This window comes from Gymnodraco acuticeps, unplaced genomic scaffold, assembly GCF_902827175.1.
Source record: "Gymnodraco acuticeps unplaced genomic scaffold, fGymAcu1.1, whole genome shotgun sequence".
In the NCBI taxonomy this organism is placed as follows: domain Eukaryota; kingdom Metazoa; phylum Chordata; class Actinopteri; order Perciformes; family Bathydraconidae; genus Gymnodraco; species Gymnodraco acuticeps.
The window spans coordinates 677,709-698,763 of NW_022992032.1; the positions used below are offsets into that span (position 1 = coordinate 677,709).

At 38.9% G+C, this 21,055-nt stretch overlaps 2 protein-coding genes across 5 annotated transcripts in view; both read left to right on the forward strand.

Moving 5' to 3' along the window:
- LOC117536668 (zinc finger MYM-type protein 4-like) overlaps nt 1-9,119 on the forward strand; it is a 28,965-nt gene extending 19,846 nt beyond the window's left edge. Inside the window, exons 20-27 of the mRNA XM_034201625.1 lie at nt 4,587-4,805; nt 4,941-5,050; nt 5,216-5,378; nt 6,121-6,272; nt 6,593-6,707; nt 6,811-7,059; nt 7,549-7,675; nt 7,811-9,119. Coding sequence (XP_034057516.1) covers nt 4,587-4,805; nt 4,941-5,050; nt 5,216-5,378; nt 6,121-6,272; nt 6,593-6,707; nt 6,811-7,059; nt 7,549-7,675; nt 7,811-8,057 — 1,382 coding nt within the window. The 3' untranslated portion in view covers nt 8,058-9,119. The remainder of the gene's footprint in view (nt 1-4,586; nt 4,806-4,940; nt 5,051-5,215; nt 5,379-6,120; nt 6,273-6,592; nt 6,708-6,810; nt 7,060-7,548; nt 7,676-7,810) is intronic.
- Nucleotides 9,120-9,387: 268 nt separating this feature from the next.
- LOC117536655 overlaps nt 9,388-21,055 on the forward strand; it is a 60,018-nt gene continuing 48,350 nt past the window's right edge. For 2 of the 4 annotated variants that reach the window (XM_034201600.1, XM_034201601.1), the window contains exons 1-4: nt 9,406-9,504; nt 10,168-10,294; nt 10,793-10,952; nt 11,074-11,266. In XM_034201600.1, the coding sequence (XP_034057491.1) occupies nt 10,186-10,294; nt 10,793-10,952; nt 11,074-11,266 (462 nt within the window). In that variant the 5' untranslated portion in view covers nt 9,406-9,504; nt 10,168-10,185. Of the gene's footprint in view, nt 9,505-10,167; nt 10,295-10,792; nt 10,953-11,073; nt 11,267-21,055 lie in introns of all 4 variants that reach the window. The other 2 variants (XM_034201602.1, XM_034201603.1) reach the window with 1 other exon arrangement.

A 21,055-nucleotide genomic window follows, 5' to 3' on the forward strand; every position in this document is an offset into this window, starting at 1 on the left:
TAATCAATCTAGACAAGGGTAAAGTCACTTTTTAGACATTGAATAATATATAATATGAATTAGAGTTACATCTTTTTTTTGTATAGAACATCTTATGGAGCTCTCGATCATTTAGACGTTCTGTATCACTCCGCCATCCGCTTCGCCACCAATGCCCCCTACAGGACACATCACTGTGATCTGTACTCACTGGCTAACTGGCGCTCTCTTGAGACCAGGCGCAACATCCACTGGCTGATGTTTGTTTATAAAACACTCCTAGGCCTCACCCCCTTCTACCTCACACAATTACTGCAACTTCGCCCACCCCCGACGCACAACACCCGGTCAGCTACAAACATCCTGCTAAAGATCCCCAAAGCCCAGACATCCTTTGGCCGCTCCGCCTTTCAGTTTACAGCAGCTGATGGCTGGAATATCATACAAAAAACGTTGAAAATGAAGACCTTTATCTCCCCCGCACCTTCAGGGACACTATTACAAACACGCTGGTACACACAGGCAACTGCTTTGCCTGATGCTCACTACCAATGTCTTGACCTCTCCTATAGTATGCATTGCCATGAATGGATGAATGAATGATTGAATGGATGAATGTTCTACATACCTGCCAACCCTACCGGTTTGGGCGGTAGTCTACCGCTTTTGACATGTTTCTACCGCCTACCGATTTAGCTGACTTTCCCTACCGATTTTCAATCTTCCCAAACTATAACAAATAAAAATGACACTACATAGACACTGGACTCGACTTTTGGCGGACACCGTTTGCAGCGTGTCTGTGATCTCATCATAAAAACAGTTCTCTGTGTTTCTGAAAGAGAAACAACGTGCAGAGGAAAGGCAGCGTTACCCAGGGCTGATGGGTAATCACTCCCAAATTAGTTTAAGGAGGCATTTGAGTCCTGCAGGGTTTCCCCGTTGGCGACTGAAAGACATCCAGTGTTTGGTATTTTCCTGAAGCATCCTTCACCTACAGTGTCTCAACTGAAAGAGGACCACAAACACACAAAAAATATTATACAATTTTGAGATTTGGGGATATTTATCTCCCATTCTTTCACTTTTTCTGACATTTTCAACACCAAACATGTCGTTAATGTTTCTGTTTAGTGAACTACAGCAATCTGAAAGCCTGTACATTATTTGTATCACACTTTATCAGTAGAAACATGCAGGAAATTACTTTTTTAATGCAGTATTTTCTGATTTATGGCGCAACACAAAGATATTTTGCTCTCTGCAAACCTTTGACTCTAATATATCATCAACATGAAACAAGAATATGAACCTGGCTTTATCCAATGTTCACACAAGAGTTCTACATCCTGACACATCCTTCATCTACACTGTCTCAACTGAAAGAGGACCAGAAACACACTAAAAATATAATAAAATGTGGAGACTTTGGGATATTTATTTCCCATTCTTTTACTTTTCGGGCATTTTACAGACCAGACATGTCGTTGATGTCACTGTTTACCAAAGTACCACTTTTTCTGAAAAATGCATAGAATTATGCAATATATGTTAAATACATGGTTTATACATGTAATTACTGGGGTTCCATTTCTTCTGATTACCTCATTTGGGTGTGCACATTTGCCGTGCGCAAACCTACCTCTTTTGGATTTGGAAAGGTTGGCATGCATGGTTCTATATTATTTTAATGACTGATTGAACCCCAGCAGTATTATTTTAAATATGTTATATGTTTAACTGCTATGCCTGTCATCTCTGCTCTGTGTCATTGTGTTGTCTCCTGGGTTCTGTAGTGACCGGAGTCTGTCTTTTTATTTTCTTCCTCCCAACCCCCATCCCCTCAGGAAGCCTTTGTCAGGTCATCATTGAAAATAAGAATTTGTTCTTAATTGATTTTCCTGGCTAAATAAAGGTTCTACTACTACTACTACTTAATCTACAGAATAACTACAACTTCAAGATCAAATGTAGTGGGGTAAAAACTTGGGGGTTAATACTCTGGAGATGTCTACAAATACTTTAGTAGGAGCACAAGAGCAAAATACACTTTTTTTACGCTGCTATGGACAATCTTGCACCAAAGATATTGATATTGAAGTAGGGGTGGGCGATATTGAAAAATATAATATCACGATATTTTTCAAGCAGTATCATGTTGGTTATTATGGTTATTTTTCAAGTTACTTAATAGTACAACCACCTACAAGGTAACACAAACTCAAATAAAAAGGAGTAACAGACCAAAATACCATTTCAAGCTGGTTTTAATTCTGCAGTGAATCCCTGAATGAACAATTCAACAGGAATTTTGATATGGCTTCCTCAGTGTTCAAGTAGGTAGGCCTACACCCTACACAACAAACGTTAACACTGGTTTATTCACCAAGTAAAGTGCACTCTCTTGCTAAATAAAATAAAATATTCAAGGCACAGTTTCTCAGTATAAATATTCACTTTCTGTTTTAGGTAGCACTAGCAGTGATGTAACATCAATAAACATGAAAAGGAGAGTAAAACATAACTAAGTAAAACATAAAACATCAATGAGGAAAAGTCAGTGCCAAACAATTAAAATGTAAAATTTAGACTTGAACTGCAATCAAAGACTTTAACATAACTGAACATCTGTTTCCAAAGGGAAAAACAATATAAATAGCTTATTGATAAAATAAAATATAAGCCAACAGAATCAACCAAGACAATAAATGAAGTGCAATACTGTCTGAATCCTGACTAGACAGCTTGTGTTTTACTAACCGTTATCAGTATTTAGTTACTTCGGCATCATTTTGAAACGTGTATTACAATTAAATCACGGTAAAATAGGTACATTTTGTCGTAGTTGGTTTCCACCACAGTATTTACATGGATATAAGCCCCGCCCCCTCTCCAGCGCGTCCTGTTTGAATGACCGGAGTAAACACAGCTGACAGCCGCGGTGAAACTCCAATGCAGCATAATGTATTTCAGAAACCACTGTTTTGACGCTTTTAAAGCAACTTCGAGATTTTAACAGTATCAGGGGCACGCAGGCCATGGTGGCCGTAGGACGTACAATTATTTTCGGGGCTTCGCGGTCAGACCGGCCGTCATGGCCGCCGTGAAAATCCTACCCTGGTGCACTATCACGATAGATATGATATCTCTGAAAAGGCATATCGTGGAGACCTAATTAGACCCTCCAGAAAAACGCGGGCAAAAATCCTTGATTATGCGATCAAACATGCAGGGTTTTATGTGATTTTATGCCGTGAAATTGCAGGAAGTTGTGAAATTTGCTAAATATGCGGAAAAAATAAATATTGGGATGTCTTATTTATTTATTCTCTCTCACACACAACCTGCCACTAACGTTAAACCCCTTTACTATACAATTAAACACATTCAATGTTTATTTATTGTAAAAGCAATTGGGCTATTTTAATCACACTCTCTCTCTCTCTCTCTCTCTCTCTCTCTCTCTCTCTCTCTCTCTCTCTCTCTCTCTCTCTCTCTCTCTCTCTCTCTCTCTCTCTCTCTCTCTCTCTCTCTCTCTCTCTCTCTCTCTCTCGCACACACACACACTTCTCCGCCTCATTCTGTTTTCATTTAATTTCATGTTCGTTATCTGACCAGCTTCAATCTTGTAGGCTTCTCACCTCGTTTCTTGTAGCCCTCGAAAGGGTTTTGGAGGTTGATGCCTCGGTGAACGTGAGTTGTTTGGCTTTCTTGTCCGCAGCAGAAGAAAGCATTTTCGAATGTTTGAATGAATCAAAGTGGGTCGTCACCGTCGATGTTCTCTTATGCTCCAACACACAGTTGCACAGGGTGCAGAATAGTTTCCCCCCACTTTCCTGCAAGACATCGGGGTACTGCTTTGCCCGGTCTTTAGCAGAAATGTTCGTCGGTAAATGAGATGGATTAGATTTTTTCATCTTGGTGTTTTCTCTCGCGTGTGAGCTCCACACGTTCACTCTACGGTGTTGTTTACCTTCTGTGATGCGCGAGCTGATGACATCCCGTCATCATCATCATCACTTCACGTCAAGACGAGTTAACTTTTTTCCCCCTCAACTTTGTGTGGAATAATGCGGGGATTATGCAGCCTTTTGATAAATATGCGGCCTTTTAAAAATCTGCGACATTTTGCTGATTATGCGGTAAATTCTGCGATCGCAGAATCGCGTTTTTCTGGAGGGTCTACCTAATATCGTCTCGACGATATATATCGTCATATCGCCCACCCCTATATTGAAGTGACTGTTATTTTTGATTGTCTTAATGTGTGCATATGTGTAAATGTGTCGGTTGATTGTGTATATAGGATATACATATTTGTATACATAACTGTATAATTTTACATTCGGAATTGTTGGAAACGTCATTTCGATCTCTTTGACTTGACTTTTGATTTAAAAAAATAGTAAACTGGCAATTTTTCAGGATATTATTACAGTGTATGGAAAAGGATAGAATTGCGTGACTCAAAGATAATGAAATTGGAGATAAATGTGTATCCATTACCTGTCGCATCAAATTATTTCCCTTTTAGTTTGATAAATATCATTTATATATAAATATCACGTTTCACACTATATGAAGAGTTCCTCATGTTTATTTCACAGATCACGCCAGTAATTACAGTGATGACTTAGACACAGAAGACTTGGAAAGTTTTCTCAATAACTGGGAGGAAGCATCCTCTGATCCAGCGGTCAGGTCTCCCAGTCGGCCGCACGCTCACGAGAAACTCAACCCCGTTATAGGCATTCCCCTGGGCCTGACCAATGAGCCTTTCCCCAAGCCCAACCCTGCCATGGACATCGAAGCAGACTTCACTGTCGGTGAGGTTTGCACATTTATGGCATGCGACAACATTTTAATTTGATCTCCCCTTGTCCTGTGTTTAAAGAGCGTAGTTGAAGTGCTTGGGAAAACACATCGTTTGGTGGGCATGTCTAATTTGGTTTTATTCCCAGAAACATTGGAGAAAATGGCCCGTTTAAGAGACGAGTCCAGGCGCACCCCGAGCCCTCCGCCTGCTACTCCAAGGCGACGACAAGCTCACAGGAAAGCCAGAGAAAAAAGGGTAGGTGCCTGGGGAAACAGAAAGGAGGCTGCTTGTGCATTTAAGACAAGATGGGATTGTGCTTAAATGTGTAGTTAGACACTGGGAATACCTACTATATGGCTTGTTGTCTCACCCTCATTGTATTTATGAGTCGACCTCTTTTATGTCTCCATTTTGTCTAAGGGTCGTAAGCCAAAGCGCTCGTCTAAGACAGCTGAAGTGTCGACTCAAAAGGCCGAGGCAGTAGAGGTCCCAAAACTGCAGAGTGAATATGGAGTTGAAGCCTGGAAGCGATGGATCCAGAAGAGGCCAACTCAACCCAACATGGAGAAACCACGCTTTGGTTGTAAGTCTGGAAGTAAAGTAAATACAACCACTAAAGCCGAGCTGATAGTTATTTTACTTGACCTGATTATGCACTAGTGTTTCCATCGAGTGGACAATATTATTTTAGAACACTCAAATACCAAGAGGGAAAATCCAATTGACTGAGCCACAACAACAAAAAACCTTGATGGTTGTTGTCTGTGAGAATTTCAAAATTAATCGTCTAGTTTTTTTAAATGCTAACAAAGCAGAAAATAATTTTTTTAATTCTCCTAAATATAAGGATTTCCTGCTTTTTGCTGTTTTATTAGCATTTTTTTTTTTTTTGACTTACCAAATGTCTTAGTAATTTAAAGACACCTTTGAGTTTGAGAATCTGTGATGGACATCTTCCACTGTTTTCTGGCATTTTATAGACCAAACGATTAATTGTCAAACTAATGCAGATAAATACATTAAAATAATTGTCCGTTACTGAGCTAAATCACAGGACATAACATTTGTAATCTTGATTAACTATCCATTCATTATTTGGATGTTTTTGTTCAATAACTCGAGGCCTCAAGTCAATAACAGCTATTTGAAAGCCTTTGATTTAAAGCCCCTCTCTTTGACGCCACATATTTCAAGTTTTGATTTCAGGTGATTGGTGATGGTTTTCACTGTGACATACTTTCTTATATACTATCTTTTTGCCCATGTTTTTTGGTAATATCTTTTTAAACTTTGTTCATTGTTGACTGCTTATATCTTGATTTCAGCTCGCCCCATAGAGTTGAAGGAGGATGTTCTCAGCTGCACCACGGCTGAGCTGAGCTACGGTCTTTGTTCTTTCATCAGTGAGGTGAAACGACCCAATGGAGAGTCGTACTCCGCCGACAGCCTCTTCTACCTCTGCCTCGGCATTCAGCAGGCAAGTCATAGGACACTCATGGAAAAAGTTTGACCAAACAGCTCAGAATGTGTCTAGTTGATGAGGGTTTATTATACACATTTTTTTCTAATGGTAACAAAGCTTAAATAATTTCCTTTTACTTCTTCACAATAAAAGCACTTGTGTTCCAGCTCTGATTTCGTTCTTGTAGCTTTTTAATCTAATAATGAAACTAAATAAAATCACAAAAAGTCAAGAAAGGTAATATGCGTACATATATTCTCCTCATTCAATGAAATGATATTGACGCTTGTTTGACTATTCTCATTGTGACCCTGGAACCGTTCCCCTCTCCTCAGCATCTGTTTACAAACGGCCGTGTGGAGAACATCTTCATGGATCGGTTCTACAACAAGTTCGCCACAGAGTTCACTACTAATCTAAGACATTTTAAACCTTCAATCACAGCAAGTGGTGAGTTATTCATGTTCTTGCAATTTCTGTCAATATTTCCGTTTTTCCTGGTTTGACTCAAACATTTGATCAGACTTCTGACAGCTGTCCTCCCTCTCTGCAGGTTATATCCATTCCCGTGTGGAGGAGGAGTTTCTCTGGGAATGTAAACAACTGGGCGCGTACTCCCCCATCGTCCTCCTCAACACTCTGCTCTTCTTCTGCTGCAAGTACTTTGGCTTCACTACGGTGGAGCAGCACCGCCAGCTGTCCTTCGCCCACGTCATGCGCTGCACCAAAACCAACCATGACAACAGCAAGAACACCTTCCTGCGCTTCTACCCCCCAATATCCATAAACGAGGCAGAGCCAGGTACCAGAATGGCCTAGGGTTAAAATAAATACCTGTTAGTTCCATTCCACTATGTATTTAAAACATATTTAAAAACACCTCAAAAGTCTTCCTAAATCTTAACTTAACTATCACACATTTGGTGATTTAAGAAGTCTTTGAGAAAGTCAAGCAATTATTTTGCAGTCAAATACTGCACTGTATAATTAGTGTAATTACATATAATTAGAGTTTTTCATCATGCAAACATTTAAAAAAAAAAAACACACTGCAGACAGTATTATCTTTTGTAAAAATACATGGGCGTTTTATTTCAAAAGTGAATCTGTGTCTATTGTTAGTTTAGTTATGTAGTGCAAGTTGAATGGCTGTAGATTCACATAACTGTAAACATCTTACTGTTATTCTAAATGTATTTATTAATAGTATTTTTAACCAGCAGGTACATGTTAAATCCAACTTTGGATGTATAAATATTGAAACAGTTTGAACTGTTTGTGTCCTCTAAAGATCCAGAGGTTCCAGCTAAGAGGCGTAAGGAGGAGGAGAGTAAAGAGGATATCCTGGAGATGATGGAGAACACAGAGAACCCTCTCCGCTGTCCAGTCAGACTTTACGAGTTTTACCTCTCCAAGTGGTGGGTATATTCCGTTACCAAACTACTTACAGCAGCCTGTTTCAATTCTAAAATGGGCACCTGCCTATTGTTTGTATAGGAACTTGAAAAAATGCTGATCACCATGTTGATATTTTACAATTGTCTTCCATCCAGCTCGGAGTCAGTCAAACAGCGCACCAACCTGTTCTTCCTTCAGCCTGAGCGCTGCTGCGTCCCCAACAGCCCCTTGTGGTTCTCCTCCAGCCCTCTGGACGACAGCACAAAGGAAAACATGCTCATTCGCATCCTCACTGTCAGAGAGCTGCATGTCAGGAGGAAGAAAGATGGAGGGATAAAGCAGAAGAAATCCGATGATCTACCATTCATACCTGGCAAGGAAGAAGAGGGGGATTCAGAGTGAAAGTGATGCAGGAAGAAAAACCTTTTGGTGCATCAACTTGTCGTGGAAATATTATAAATAAAGAGATTAGATCATTTGAATATGACCTAATAAACAGAAACGGACAGAATAATCCCTATGGAGCATAAGTACTATTTTCAGAACTGCAATTAAAGTGATATTCCTTGTTTTGGAACTGAGATGGAAGACTCAACTAAGAATTCGGACCATCAACTACTTGCTCAATTGGACACAAAGCTATACTGTATTTTATCTGCTAGATGGTAGCTTCCCAATTTTGGTTTAGGTTATCAGTGAGTAAATGTCCAGAAGACAAACAGCTTACTGTGATGTAAATGTAAATTGGCGACCAACATTTACATACTTGAGTTTTAACAATGCATCGATACTATGATTTGGTGTCAGTCAAAGAGCGGCGCCATTGTTAAACCCTAAGGGTTGTTCGAATGTCATTTATGAAAATGTAGGAAGCACATTTCATAACAAAAGAATTCATAGAATTCATAGGAATTCATAATGTAAATACTACCAAAATGTGCTGTGATTGTGCATTCTTCCATTATATCTGCTGGTTTAAATGATTCAAGAGGCTTCTCCAATTTGCCTTTGGTAAAATGTTAGAAACTGAACTTCAACAAAAGAAAATAAGTTTCAATGAAAGATTCAAATAGTTTTTTACATTTCGTTTTGCCTCACTCACAGACAAATTAACCGATTTTAGGAATTCATTTCAGTGTATTTGAAAGAAAATGATTTAAAGCAATGTATTATGTTTGAAAATACTTTCACACCATTGGAACATTTCACTAAGTTACCTTTGGTTGACTGAACGCATTGAAGTGAGTGTTGATGACTGCATTTTGGACATAGGGCCTACTGTTTTCAGTCAACTGTCCTCTCATATGACTTGTTACATAACCTTGACTCCCTGGCTTATAAAAAAAATACTGTTCTGTCATGTATATCTTGGTTATATTAACCCCCATTCCTTAAAGTATGGCTGCCAATGGTCTTGACATTTTCTATTCTATGTTGTTTTTGAATAAAATCCTTTGAAATGTAGTTGTTTTATGTGAAAACAGTTACTGGGGTGGAAGTTGTTAAATTGTTGTATGCGTTTCCTAATGTTTGTGTTCTTCAATGTAGGAACAGTAAATGCTACAATATGTTTTGTTTCCTTGGGTCCTCATAAACCACACACGCCAGTAATGTAGGTTTGTATGTCCTCACGGTAGTGGATACATCCACGTCCGCTCATTGGCTGCTTTTAGAGTCATCCTGTGACGTTACAGTCAGTGATTGGTCGGAGTTGCTGCTGCTCGCCGTAGATGTCGTCGCTTCATCGTCACGTGGTCTCCTGAAAAAGACGACAGAGGAAAGATGGCTGCCACTGTGTTAGATACATCTTTAGCCCTTCTTGCTTTTACTGTGGGATATTGAAAGAAAGGTAAACGTGTTTAAAAATATCTTTACTGAAACTACATCTATTGGGGTCAAAATCAGTGGGCAATGTGTTGGAAAACCAATACTGGCCTCTCCACTTGCTAGTTAGTGTGTTAGCATGCTAGCAAGACATGTGCAAGGTAGAAAACACCACAGTCAGATCCAACTTTATACATTTAAACAAAACTGGTTTAATAAAATGCAATTATACAGAAATTAACACAACACTTTGGTCATAGTTGAATAACATGTTTCTAGCTTTTTATGTACACATGTAAGTAAATATTTGAAGTTACTTTACAGACTGCCTTGTGTTTTATTTTTTATTTGATTCACAGAAAATGGTAATATTTAACTCCTCTAAACTGACAATAGAATGGTTACTGTCATGTTCAAGTTTCCAAAATCACCATTTATCTCTACCTATATGTACACATACAAGGAATTTGACTCCTTATGAATTGCTCTTAATGTACACACACATAAATAGACTCATATCTTAATGTGAAACAATGCTTAACAAGATTAACATAAAGTGTTGTATTTGTAGAACAGTAAGTGGTTTAAGTAATAATTTGCTAAAACCAAAAAATGTTCCTGCTATATATTTATGGATATATGTATGCTCAGATCTCATATAATCCCTAACCTAATATTTTTATGTTAGGACATTTTCCTAGCTGTCATGGAGAAGCAAAGACGCCAACTGACTCCAGAGCAAGATGCCCTGGAGTACATAGTTGCCTGTAGAGACAAACCCTTCCTGGAGGAAAAGTTTATCAACTCCTTTAAAGGTAAGAGGTACAATTCTGATGGCAGTCACTCCTTTTTTGATGGACCCAAAGCCTCCTTAACTGGTGTGTTAGAAGGAGTTTAAATGACATAAGTCCTTTGAGGAAAGATGTGCAAAATCTAAACATTGGTGCATTATAATTGAGGTTTTTATAAATTCACTAGGAGTGAAAAACCACAGGTCATCACAGACTATTTTTGACTTAAATATGTCCACACTTGTAATTGTTAGTATGGTACATTTGTTCTTTACGATTTAAAGTAAGACGTCCTGAGTACATTTACGATAACCCAGTTTAGAGTTATACATGGCAGACAAAGTCAACAATTCCACAAGATTTATATAAAAGGCATTCATTCCTTTTTCCAAATGTATTTTGGGTGTCAGGAGAAGTCTTGTCTCATAGTGAAAATATGTTTGATAAAATAAAACAATGATTGTGGTCATCCAAATTCATCATTACCAGACTAATGCTTTCATATTAATCTATGCTTCATAGGAAAGGGAGTGTTTACCAGCAGAGCCATTGAACCATCCGCGTTTGTGGTTGAATATCAGGGGAAAATCTTCTCTCCAAAATACACAACGCGTAAGAAGAAATGTGGCGATAATCTGAACAAATATTTCTTTGAGTTTTCATGGAAAGGAGAACAGTGGTGGTAAGTTACAGCAGAAAGAGACATGGTTAGCTTATCTAAAGTGTTTTTTTAAGAAAACAACATGGTTAAGCGTAGTCATTTCAAATGTTCTTGTTTCATTAGAACGGTTTTTTTTTTGCAGCGTTGATGCCTCAAAGGATGACGGGACCCTTGGACGGCTTGTGAATGACGATCACATAAGTCCCAACTGTGAAATTAAGAACATTTTCTCTGAGGGAAAACCACACTTGTGCCTGTTTGCTGTAACAGAAATATCTCCAGGTGAGGAGATAACTTACGACTATGGGGACTCGTCTTACCCATGGCGATCAATGGTAAGTTTTTATTACAGAGCATGACTTTTGATCTTTGTATAAGAAGAATTACAGACATATTCAAAGTAGTTCAGTCTAACGGTATGTCCACACTGCAGCTTTTCAAAAATCTTGAAAATCTTGGAGCTGGACGTGTCTGAAAGCTTGGGGATTTTTTGCGAGCAACGAGACCAACAACCAATCACATGAATCTCCCGCCCCCGACATACAAAGCAAAAAACCCCGGGGATTTTATGCGAGCAATATATATATATATATATAAACTCCCCAAACAGGCGAAAACCTACCAGTTTCACCCACTGTCTCTGCCACCTCCCTCCATGCCTGGTTCCTCCGGTTTGTATCCCGTTAATAGTTCTGGTCGTAAAGAACCGGGTGATTTGCTACCGTAATTTCTCGTTTGGAATATGAGGAAATGAACTGCGGTCTGGCTCTCCCTGCTTACACGCGGTTTGATTGGCTAGCGCTTCTACTGTCAGATTTGCATAAACGGGATTTGATTGGCTGACGCTTCCAGCTCAGCTTCAAAAGTAGAACATTGCTCAACTTTTGAATCCTGAAAATCCTGGAAATCTTCGCTTCGCTCCCCCACAATGCAGTTCGGCGACAAGCGAGGCAAAGTGACGTCATCCCCATTCAAAGTCAATGGGCAGAGAAGCGTTGGAAGCGGTTGAAGATTTGTTTAAAGCTGCATTGTGGACGTACCGTAACAGTCTTGCAATCAATCTTCCTTTCTTTAAGGTTGTATAGCGTCAAGATTTTGTTGAAAATGTTTATGAGAAGAGTCTACTCTGATTGACATAAATGGGATAGACAAATATTAAACACAAGTGAAAGTATAATTTCCCAAAAATCGAACTTACTGCAACTCACTGCGGGAATGCAATTACAGTCATACAAATCACTACCAGTGGTTTTGGTTTCAAACGGCTTCAATAAAACAAGTACAAAATAGTTTAAAGAGGACCTATAATGCAAAATGCACTTTTGTACATCTTTCATACATGAATATGTGTCCCCGGTGTTCCAGGGAACTCACCAAGTGTCAGAAAACACAACCCTCTCTATTTTCCTCCATACCCAAATCTCTAAAAAAGGGGCTGCAACGGATCTGATACAGACTGATCCAGATTTCAACACTTTACTGACGTCAGTAAAGTCGCGCTACGGCTATTGGTCAATTCTCCACCTATCAGGGGAATGAGAGGTTGGGCCACGGCCGGCCATTGCTGCTCGAAAGCGCTGGAGACGCTGTAGTCAATTCAATTCAATTCAAAACCTTTATTTATCCAGGTAAAATCCCATTGAGATCAATGATCTCTTTTTCAAGGGAGACCTGCAGCAGTAGGTTCCACAAGAAGACATAAAAATATAAACAACAGAACAACAAAAAGACATCATACAGCAAAATGTACAGGGATTACAATTTACATATTTAACCACATGTACAGGTACCAACAGCATCTGATTTTGTAGCATCCTACCGAGCTTTAAAAACATGTAGTGGTACTAGCTTGGTAATTTTCCATTCTTTTTGCAGACTGTTCCATGTTAGTGGAGCTGCACATCTAAAAGCTTTCTTCCCTAAGACAGTCCTAGCACTTGGCACATTTAATAAAACCACAGCATGCGATCTCAGGCAATAAGTACTTTCAATTCGCAGAGAGATCAGGGAGCAGATATAAGATGGTAGTTTATCCAACATGGCTTTGTAAATGAAAAAGTACCAGTGACTGAGCCTCCGTACAGTAAGTGATGGCATAACCGCCTTGGTATACAGGGTACAGTGATGCGTAAGTGCTTTACAATTTGTCAAAAATCTCAGTGCACTGTGATACGCAGCATCTAACTTGCTCAGGTAATTGGCAGGTGCATTCATATATAACAAATCACCATAGTCCAGCACAGGTAAAAAGGTCACAGTGACTAGCCTTTTCCTGGCCTCAAGCGAGAAACAGGACTTATTTCTGTAAAATAAACCTAGCCTAACCCTCAGCTTTTTAAGCAGGTTATTGACATGAAGTTTAAAAGTGAGACAGTCATCAAGCCAGATACCCAAGTATTTGTAACAGGTAACCACTTCAAGTTGTATTCCTTGTGTAGTAATTTAACAACAGCCTCGTTAATCGAGGGACCTGCACAGTACATAACGGTATCGTCCGCATAAAAATGTAAGGTTGCTCCTTCGACATTTTCACCTAAACTATTAATATAGATAGAGAATAATAGCGGACCTAAAACTGAACCTTGTGGTACACCATTAGTGATGTTTAGCCACTCTGAAGACAGCCCATCAAACTGAACACATTGGGACCTTTCAGAGAGGTAGTTTACAAACCACCCTACTGCATGGCTGGATATGCCAATACTGAGTAGCCTCTGCTTTAAGATGCGATGATCGACAGTATCAAAAGCTTTGGATAGGTCAACAAATAGAGCTGCACAACTCTGCTTATTATCTAAAATACTCGTAATATCATTTACCACTTTCATTGTGGCAGTGATGGTGCTATGTTGCTTTCTGAAGCCTGACTGATGTTTAGACAGGATGTCATTGTTACATAAAAACACCTTTACCTGTTCACTCACTAGGCGTTCAAGAACCTTGGCCAGAACTGACAATTTAGAGATGGGTCTATAATTGTTTAATAAGGTGGCCTCCCCTCCTTTTAGTAGTGGCAGGACATACGCTGACTTCCATACTTTTGGGATTTTGTTCGTGCTGAGAGAGAGGTTAAAAAGAGTAGTAAGAGGTGGAGCAATAAAATCTGCAGCTATCTTTAAAAAGAAAGGTTCTACGTTGTCCGGACCAGCCGGCTTTTTAGGATCTAGCTTGGTTAAGACTTCACGAACAACATCAACAGTAAAAGGAGTAAAACTGAAAGGGTTTTCCAGACCACATTGTTCTGAGTCACCGACTGTAGTGTTCACAGAAGCAGAATTAGAAACGGAATGAAACAGAGAGCCACAGGACACAAAATGCTCATTAAAACAATTTAGTATGGTGGCCCTATCCGATATAGTGCCAGATACTGTGGTAAGGCACGGAGGTAGCTCATTACGGATATCACCGGTGGATATCGATTTTATGGCTTTCCAGAATTTTCTAGGGTTGCTCAGGTTCTTTGTGGTAACTGACAGATAATACTTAGATTTAGCACTTTTGACATGTGAAGTGAAGCTATTTCTTAGCTGCCTAAAACGCAGCCATTCTACCTCTGAGCCTGAATTCCTAGCCTTTGCCCAGGCCTTGTTTCTCTCATGTAGGAGAATAGATAATTCAGCAGAAAACCAAGGATTGTCTCGTCCCTTCACTCTAAATTTACGCAGGGGTGCATGTCTATCAATGATCTCCATAAAACCAAGATAAAAATAAGACCATGCAGTCTCAACATCAGCACACAAATCGATTTTTCCCCAATCAAACCCAAACAGATCATGTACAAAACCCTGCTCCACAAAATGTTTTATGTCTCTCTTGATGATAATACGAGGTTTAACCTTTTGGACCTTAGTGTCCCTAATTGTGGCTACAACACAGTGATCACTCAGATCATTCGCAAATACTCCCACAGCTGAGTATTTATAGGGAACATTAGTTAAAATGAGATCAATTAGGGAGGATTTATTTGGGGACTTAATATTAGGGCGAGTAGGACTGTCAACAATCTGAGTAACATTTAAAGAGATACAAAGGTTTTTAAAATCCTCTGACACTGCAGTTAACCAGTCCCAGTTAAAATCTCCAAGTTGCACTATTTCCTTGTAGTCTACTTGCGATAAAAGATTTGCTAGTGAAGACAAGGAGTCTTTGACAGCTGAGGGGGGTCTGTAACAGCCCACGACCATGACCTGTTGACCCTTTGCCACTTCTATATTTAAGGCTAAAAATTCAAATTGCTTACTGATAGATTTGGAAACTACAGCGGTTACACTGAACTTATTCTTAACATAAATGGCAACGCCACCACCTTTATTAGGCCGGTCGGTACGATACACATTAAAACCATTTAAGGCAATGTCAGAGGCCAAAATAGATTTGTTTAGCCATGTTTCTGATAAAACAATGACGTCAGCGTCAGTCGAGCTCGCCCAGATACGGACAAAATCTGACTGCGCACATTCAAGTGGATGAAACCCAACCCATAGTACATATGCCAGGCCTGTAAGTGGCGCTGTAGTCTGCCACAAAAGCAGAGAAGAAGACTTCCCTTCCCTTGCATGGTTGCCCTTCTGTTTATTCTCCGCTGTGGCTCTTTTTCTCCCTCCCCGAGGCAAGCTTTTGCGCCTCCTGCTTTAAAACAAATGAATAATGACTCTATATAATCATATGTAAGGGATAATGTGCAGCGACGCGGTCATTATGGGGAAAAGAACACCGACAGGCTGATCAGGAGCCCGACGCGAAGCGGAGGGATCTAGATCAGCATGAAGGCACATTATGCAATGTGCACATTATCCCGCTTATTACATGGCCACATTCTCGACAAAGTAACGACGTGACTCCCAATATTAATAAAAATGATTTTATTGATTTAAAAAATAGTTGTATTGATTTAAATTGACATGCATCCGCTAAGAAAAATAGTCCGTTGTTACCGTTTGAACTAACGTAGCAACGGCAGGAACTGCTTCGATAGTGTTTTTGAGGAGCTTTTTGATTACAGATTTGAAAACATCGTTGCTTGCTTTAAAAGTAGCACAATTCATTATGTCAAACTTGGAAAGTATCTAGATATCCCTGCCCTAATGCAAAAAAGTACCTGGCAACTGAATATGTGTCGCCGTTTGATGTCTATGTCTGGACCGCTGCGTAAAAAGGAGGGTTTCTGCTCCATTACTTCTCTACTTACTTCTATAAGAATAAAACACGGTGCGGAGATCTCTTTTTCTCCCCCTCTTCTCCCCGCTGCAGCCAGCCTAGCAGCTGATCTCAGAGCATGCTCCCCTCTCCTGCAGGGGGGCGTGGTCAGCTACAGCTCACAGAATCAGCCCCTGCAAAAACAGCGCTGGAAAGAGCAAATAGAGCGAAATGAGGCATGGCTAAAATGCAGGATCTTTTTGGTATTTTGAAAAAAAAACTATATTATATAGGTATGGCCCTACAATATATTGTTCAAATATAGCATGATAGGTGTCCTTTAAAGGTTGTCTATGATCTAATACCAGCAACTAGTTGCAATGCTAATGTTTCATTCTGCAGTGGAACTATCATCTAACAATGTATTTTATACACACTACAGCTCTTCTTAAATTGGGACATCTGCTCATACAGACAATCTCATACATTATCTGTTCAGTTTGTCTTGATTAACAAAAAGGTATGCCGTTAATTATTTTAGACCAATATGAAAATAAAATGGTCGATGTGACAAATAGTACGCATTTGAAGATAATAATTACTATAATGACCTAAAACATATAAATAATGCAACAATGCATAAAATAATTTATCAAATATTCAAAAGCTTTATTTTCTGATAATTCTATTTACTTATGTGCTCAGTTGCAACTACGGTCATTATTTGGCTTAGAGGCTACACTGATATTATTAGTATTACACTCTTTGAAGATATAGATTCCAGTCCAGAGTGACTATGTAGGATTGTCGAAATCTTGTGTGATCCAAACATTTCCAGTAACTCCAGTGTTGTAAAGTCCCAAAGTAAAAGTTTATTAAACGTGTCCTATCATGCAAAATGCACTTTTTGATGATTTTTATACATAAATATGTGTCCCCGGTAAACCCGCAAGAGAAAAAGCATTTGAGCTAGGGCTACACGATATATCGTTTAAAAAAAAAAAAAAAAAAGGACGTGCGATATTAAGTAGTCAAATGAACTCAATCACGTCGTGTCACAATTATGTGTGCATACATTTACACTTGTATACAATATCCACGTAACTGTGAACCAAATGTACACTTGTATAAAATATCCACGTAACTGTGAACCAAATTTGAAGTCACAGAAGAAAAAAAAAAGTTTTGTAGCTTGTAGAAAATAAATGAACTCAGTGATGAAATGTTCACTTGCAGAAAAATACATATTTTTAAAATATATTTTCCATTACAACTGCAACTTGGTTATTACAACCTCTCAATTCAGTCATTACAACTTGACGAATCTGCTCTGTGGCAGTATAAATCGACGAATCTGCGGTCTTGACTTTTGCTACACTTCTTGCGATAAATGTGTCGCAAAAGTAATTTTCACCTGTACGTGGGGGGAGGGAGGGGGGTTGGAGCGAAGGGGAGGAGCTATCAGAAGGACGTGGCTCGGGTGACTGGAGACTGCGGGGCTAACGGTTCGTGTCGCTACCAGTCCGCTGACATGGCGCGTCAATCAACGGTAAGTTTTGCCCATTACTCGCCCAGTATTACTTTGAATATTATTATTGTGATTGAGGATTAAATCCGTTTTGAAGACCACCGTTTTATATCGTGCAGTTTAGCGGCAAAATAACGTCAGTTAGCCAGCTAACGCTAGCTTTGTTGAGTTTATGCTAGATAAACAAGTAGTGGTTGTAGTCTACAGCAGTAATTAATATATTATAGCCTACTGCTATGGCACTAACGGTTGATAACCGTTTATGAAAATAAAACCAATTGAACTGTGCTGAAATAATGACAAGTTTTATAATTGTCTTGGGCTCCTGCTGTGTTTTTAAAGCCTTTGTAAATTATCCATGCTATTTTCTATTTAGCTAACATCGAAGTAGTGTATGTGAAATCAACCTCACAATAAGATGTGTGTATATTACAATTATTAATGTCATATTTAAAGATGATTACTTAGATATTACAATATGGTTGGTTGAGCTGGAGTTCAATATTGAGTTTACACGTTAACTTAACGTCACAGTCATCTGAAGAACGAACCCAAACCTTGTTGTTTTTATTAATTGTATTACCAAATTGATATCAAATAAACAGTAAGCATTGGTAACACAACTTCCAAAGTTACAGTAAAATAAAAAGGACCCTGACTCGGACAATACTCAATCCAACATGTTCAACAGAAGATAATCAGTTATATTGTTTGTACACATGGTACTTTACATATATATATATCTGTTTGTTTAAGGTGTCCAGGTGATGCAGACAGGCTGGACCAGAGAGTGAGAGACAGAACTGGACTCCTCACAGCAGTGAACTTCAGCACAGGTACAAAGACTCTTTTTTCATACTGTACAAAGAATCAAGAAAGATATTGGTTTAAATAAATGAAGTATTGACTTTAATACACTAATATACATTCCATTAAACAATACTAAATACTAGATCACCTACACATCAGTGAAGTTGAGGGTTTTTTCCATGCAAAAGGTTACATTTAGATGTTAACAAGCAATATGACTGTCAGCTTTCTAATTTAATGTATTGAAGGCAAAGCTATTTAACACATAGTGAGAACTGCTACTATTTATCTCTCAATATTGTCTGTAAAAAACGTGGTAAAAGTTATTCTTTCAGTGAGACAACAGAGCAAGCTTCTACAGTTGCACTACGTTTTGATAACAGTTAAATATTATTTTGATAATAACATATATTTCAATGTTGATGAATTTCATACTGTTCATTCATAATCTGATTACAATTAAACAAATAATTATATCAACAGCCCCTAAACCAGTGGTTCCCAACCTGGGGGGGGGCGCCAAAGATCGCAGGGGGGGCGCCAGGCCTCAGATGATTTGAGGCCAAATATCATATTTAGACTTTTTTTTTTTTACATATAATTGTAAGGCAATACATGATTGTCACTGAAAGCCTTGTCTCTACATTACAATAAAAAATAATTGACTAATTAATTTTAATTAATTAATTCAAGTTAGTATTAAAGGCATAAAAAGACAGAAATGTATAATTCTTTCTTTAATAGAAATGTTTCTTCTGCCCATAATGTGTCCAAACCAGGTTTGTCTGGATAAGCGCAACATAGTCATTGTCCATGCCGGTTTCAGTTGGATTATTTGTCACAGTTCCTCCAATCAGATCGGTCTCCTCCATTTTGTAGATTATTTACCACTTTTGAATCCACATAAACACATCGGCAAAATCCGGCTTACTTTGAGCATGTGTTTTAAACAGTTTAATCCCTTTGTGAATTGTTTCCACTTGCGCCGTTCTTTAATTTCTTCATACAGCGGGAATCCAAATGAATTAATCCTGAGTCCAATAACCATCAAAGTCACTCCAATAGTGCTCCTTAATTACGCTTTCATCCTCCTTTAACAAAATACTTCACATTCATCCAGTTTGTGACAGTAGTTGTAGCATTTTTGAGACTTTTAAACTTTAATTACCGCTGTTACGCCCCCCCCCCTTGTGTGTGTGTGTGTGTGTGTGGGGGGGGAAACTTCCAACAGGAGTCATTTGGGGGGGCTCTTGGGAAAAAAGGTTGGGAACCACTGCCCCAAACACACATCTTTCATAAATAACACACTTGTTCTGCAATAATGTTTTATGTTTCCTGTCATTTTTGTTAGGAAAGGACATGCCTGAAAGACACGACTCAGCATCTCCTCTTTCTCTGAGGGTCAAGAAGAACATCCAAGAGGAACATTAAAAGCTGATGTTATGAGATTTTAAGACCAGTACAGGACATTCACTAAGAAACTACTTTTATTGTGAAAACAAAGATCTGCACACCGAATATTTTTGTAGTCTATCAGGACCATCATTTGTTTGTGACGCTGCCTGCACCTCAGAGAAGGGGTGGTTATAGTCAGGCTTATAAAGTGTGGCGAAAAACACAGTCAGCTGATGGGATGCATCTATTTCCACATCTACACTCCATCAGCTGATTATTTCTATTTGCCTCACTTTATGAGCTTCACATCACTTGTGCCTTGTACCGCAGAGTTTGCAACGTCACAAATAAATGGGGCCAATCTTCAGTCAGATGTGAATGTGTAATCTATTTTCAGTAAGAATAATGGACAAAAGGAATACAAATACAATTTATTGAAATGTGAACCAAAAGTTAATCAAACATGTTTTAAATAAAAAGCACATATGGACAGAAGGTGTAAACCTATTTAATGTATAAGTAAACACATTTAGTCAAATAAAGTGACAGACTAGGCCTGTGCAGTTGGTATCGGCTATGCCCAGCATGGGCTCCTCCATCAGGCCTGTTCCTCCTCCATCAGGCCTGGTCCTCCTCGCTGAGGAAAGACCCTCAGTCCTCTCCAAACCAACAGATAGGATGTCCATCACACGGAGGTTTCTCCCTGAAGTCTCTGCAGCTCTCTGGACACCACGCTGTCTCAATCCGTCCACACTGAATATGAGAGGGGAAAAATGAAAATAATAAATGCTTTAGACAATAAGAAATATAAAGTTGACTGTTGAGTTGCTCAGTTTTTTTAGATTGTCAATACTATTACTGTATAACTAATATCTCAGGTTAAGAGGCACCTTCAAATAAATAGACCCTCCAGAAAAACGCGGGCCAAAATCCTTAATTATGCGGGCTAAAATCCTTGATTATGCGGGCTAAAATCCTTAATTATGCGGGCTAAAATCCTTGATTATGCGATTAAACATGCGGGGTTTTTATGTGATTTTATGCGGTGAAGTTGCGGGAAGTTGCGTAATATGCGGGAAAGTTGCGGAGAGCGGAAAAAAGGTGATTCTTCTCCCACACCCTGTTACTAGGCTACTACTGAATGAAAGGGAGCACTTTTAAAGAGTTCCTATGATAAACAAGCATACTAGAAGCAAGCTACATCACAGAAAGTGCTGGTAATGTTTTAGTTCTTTATTATTTTTCTCAACTTAAG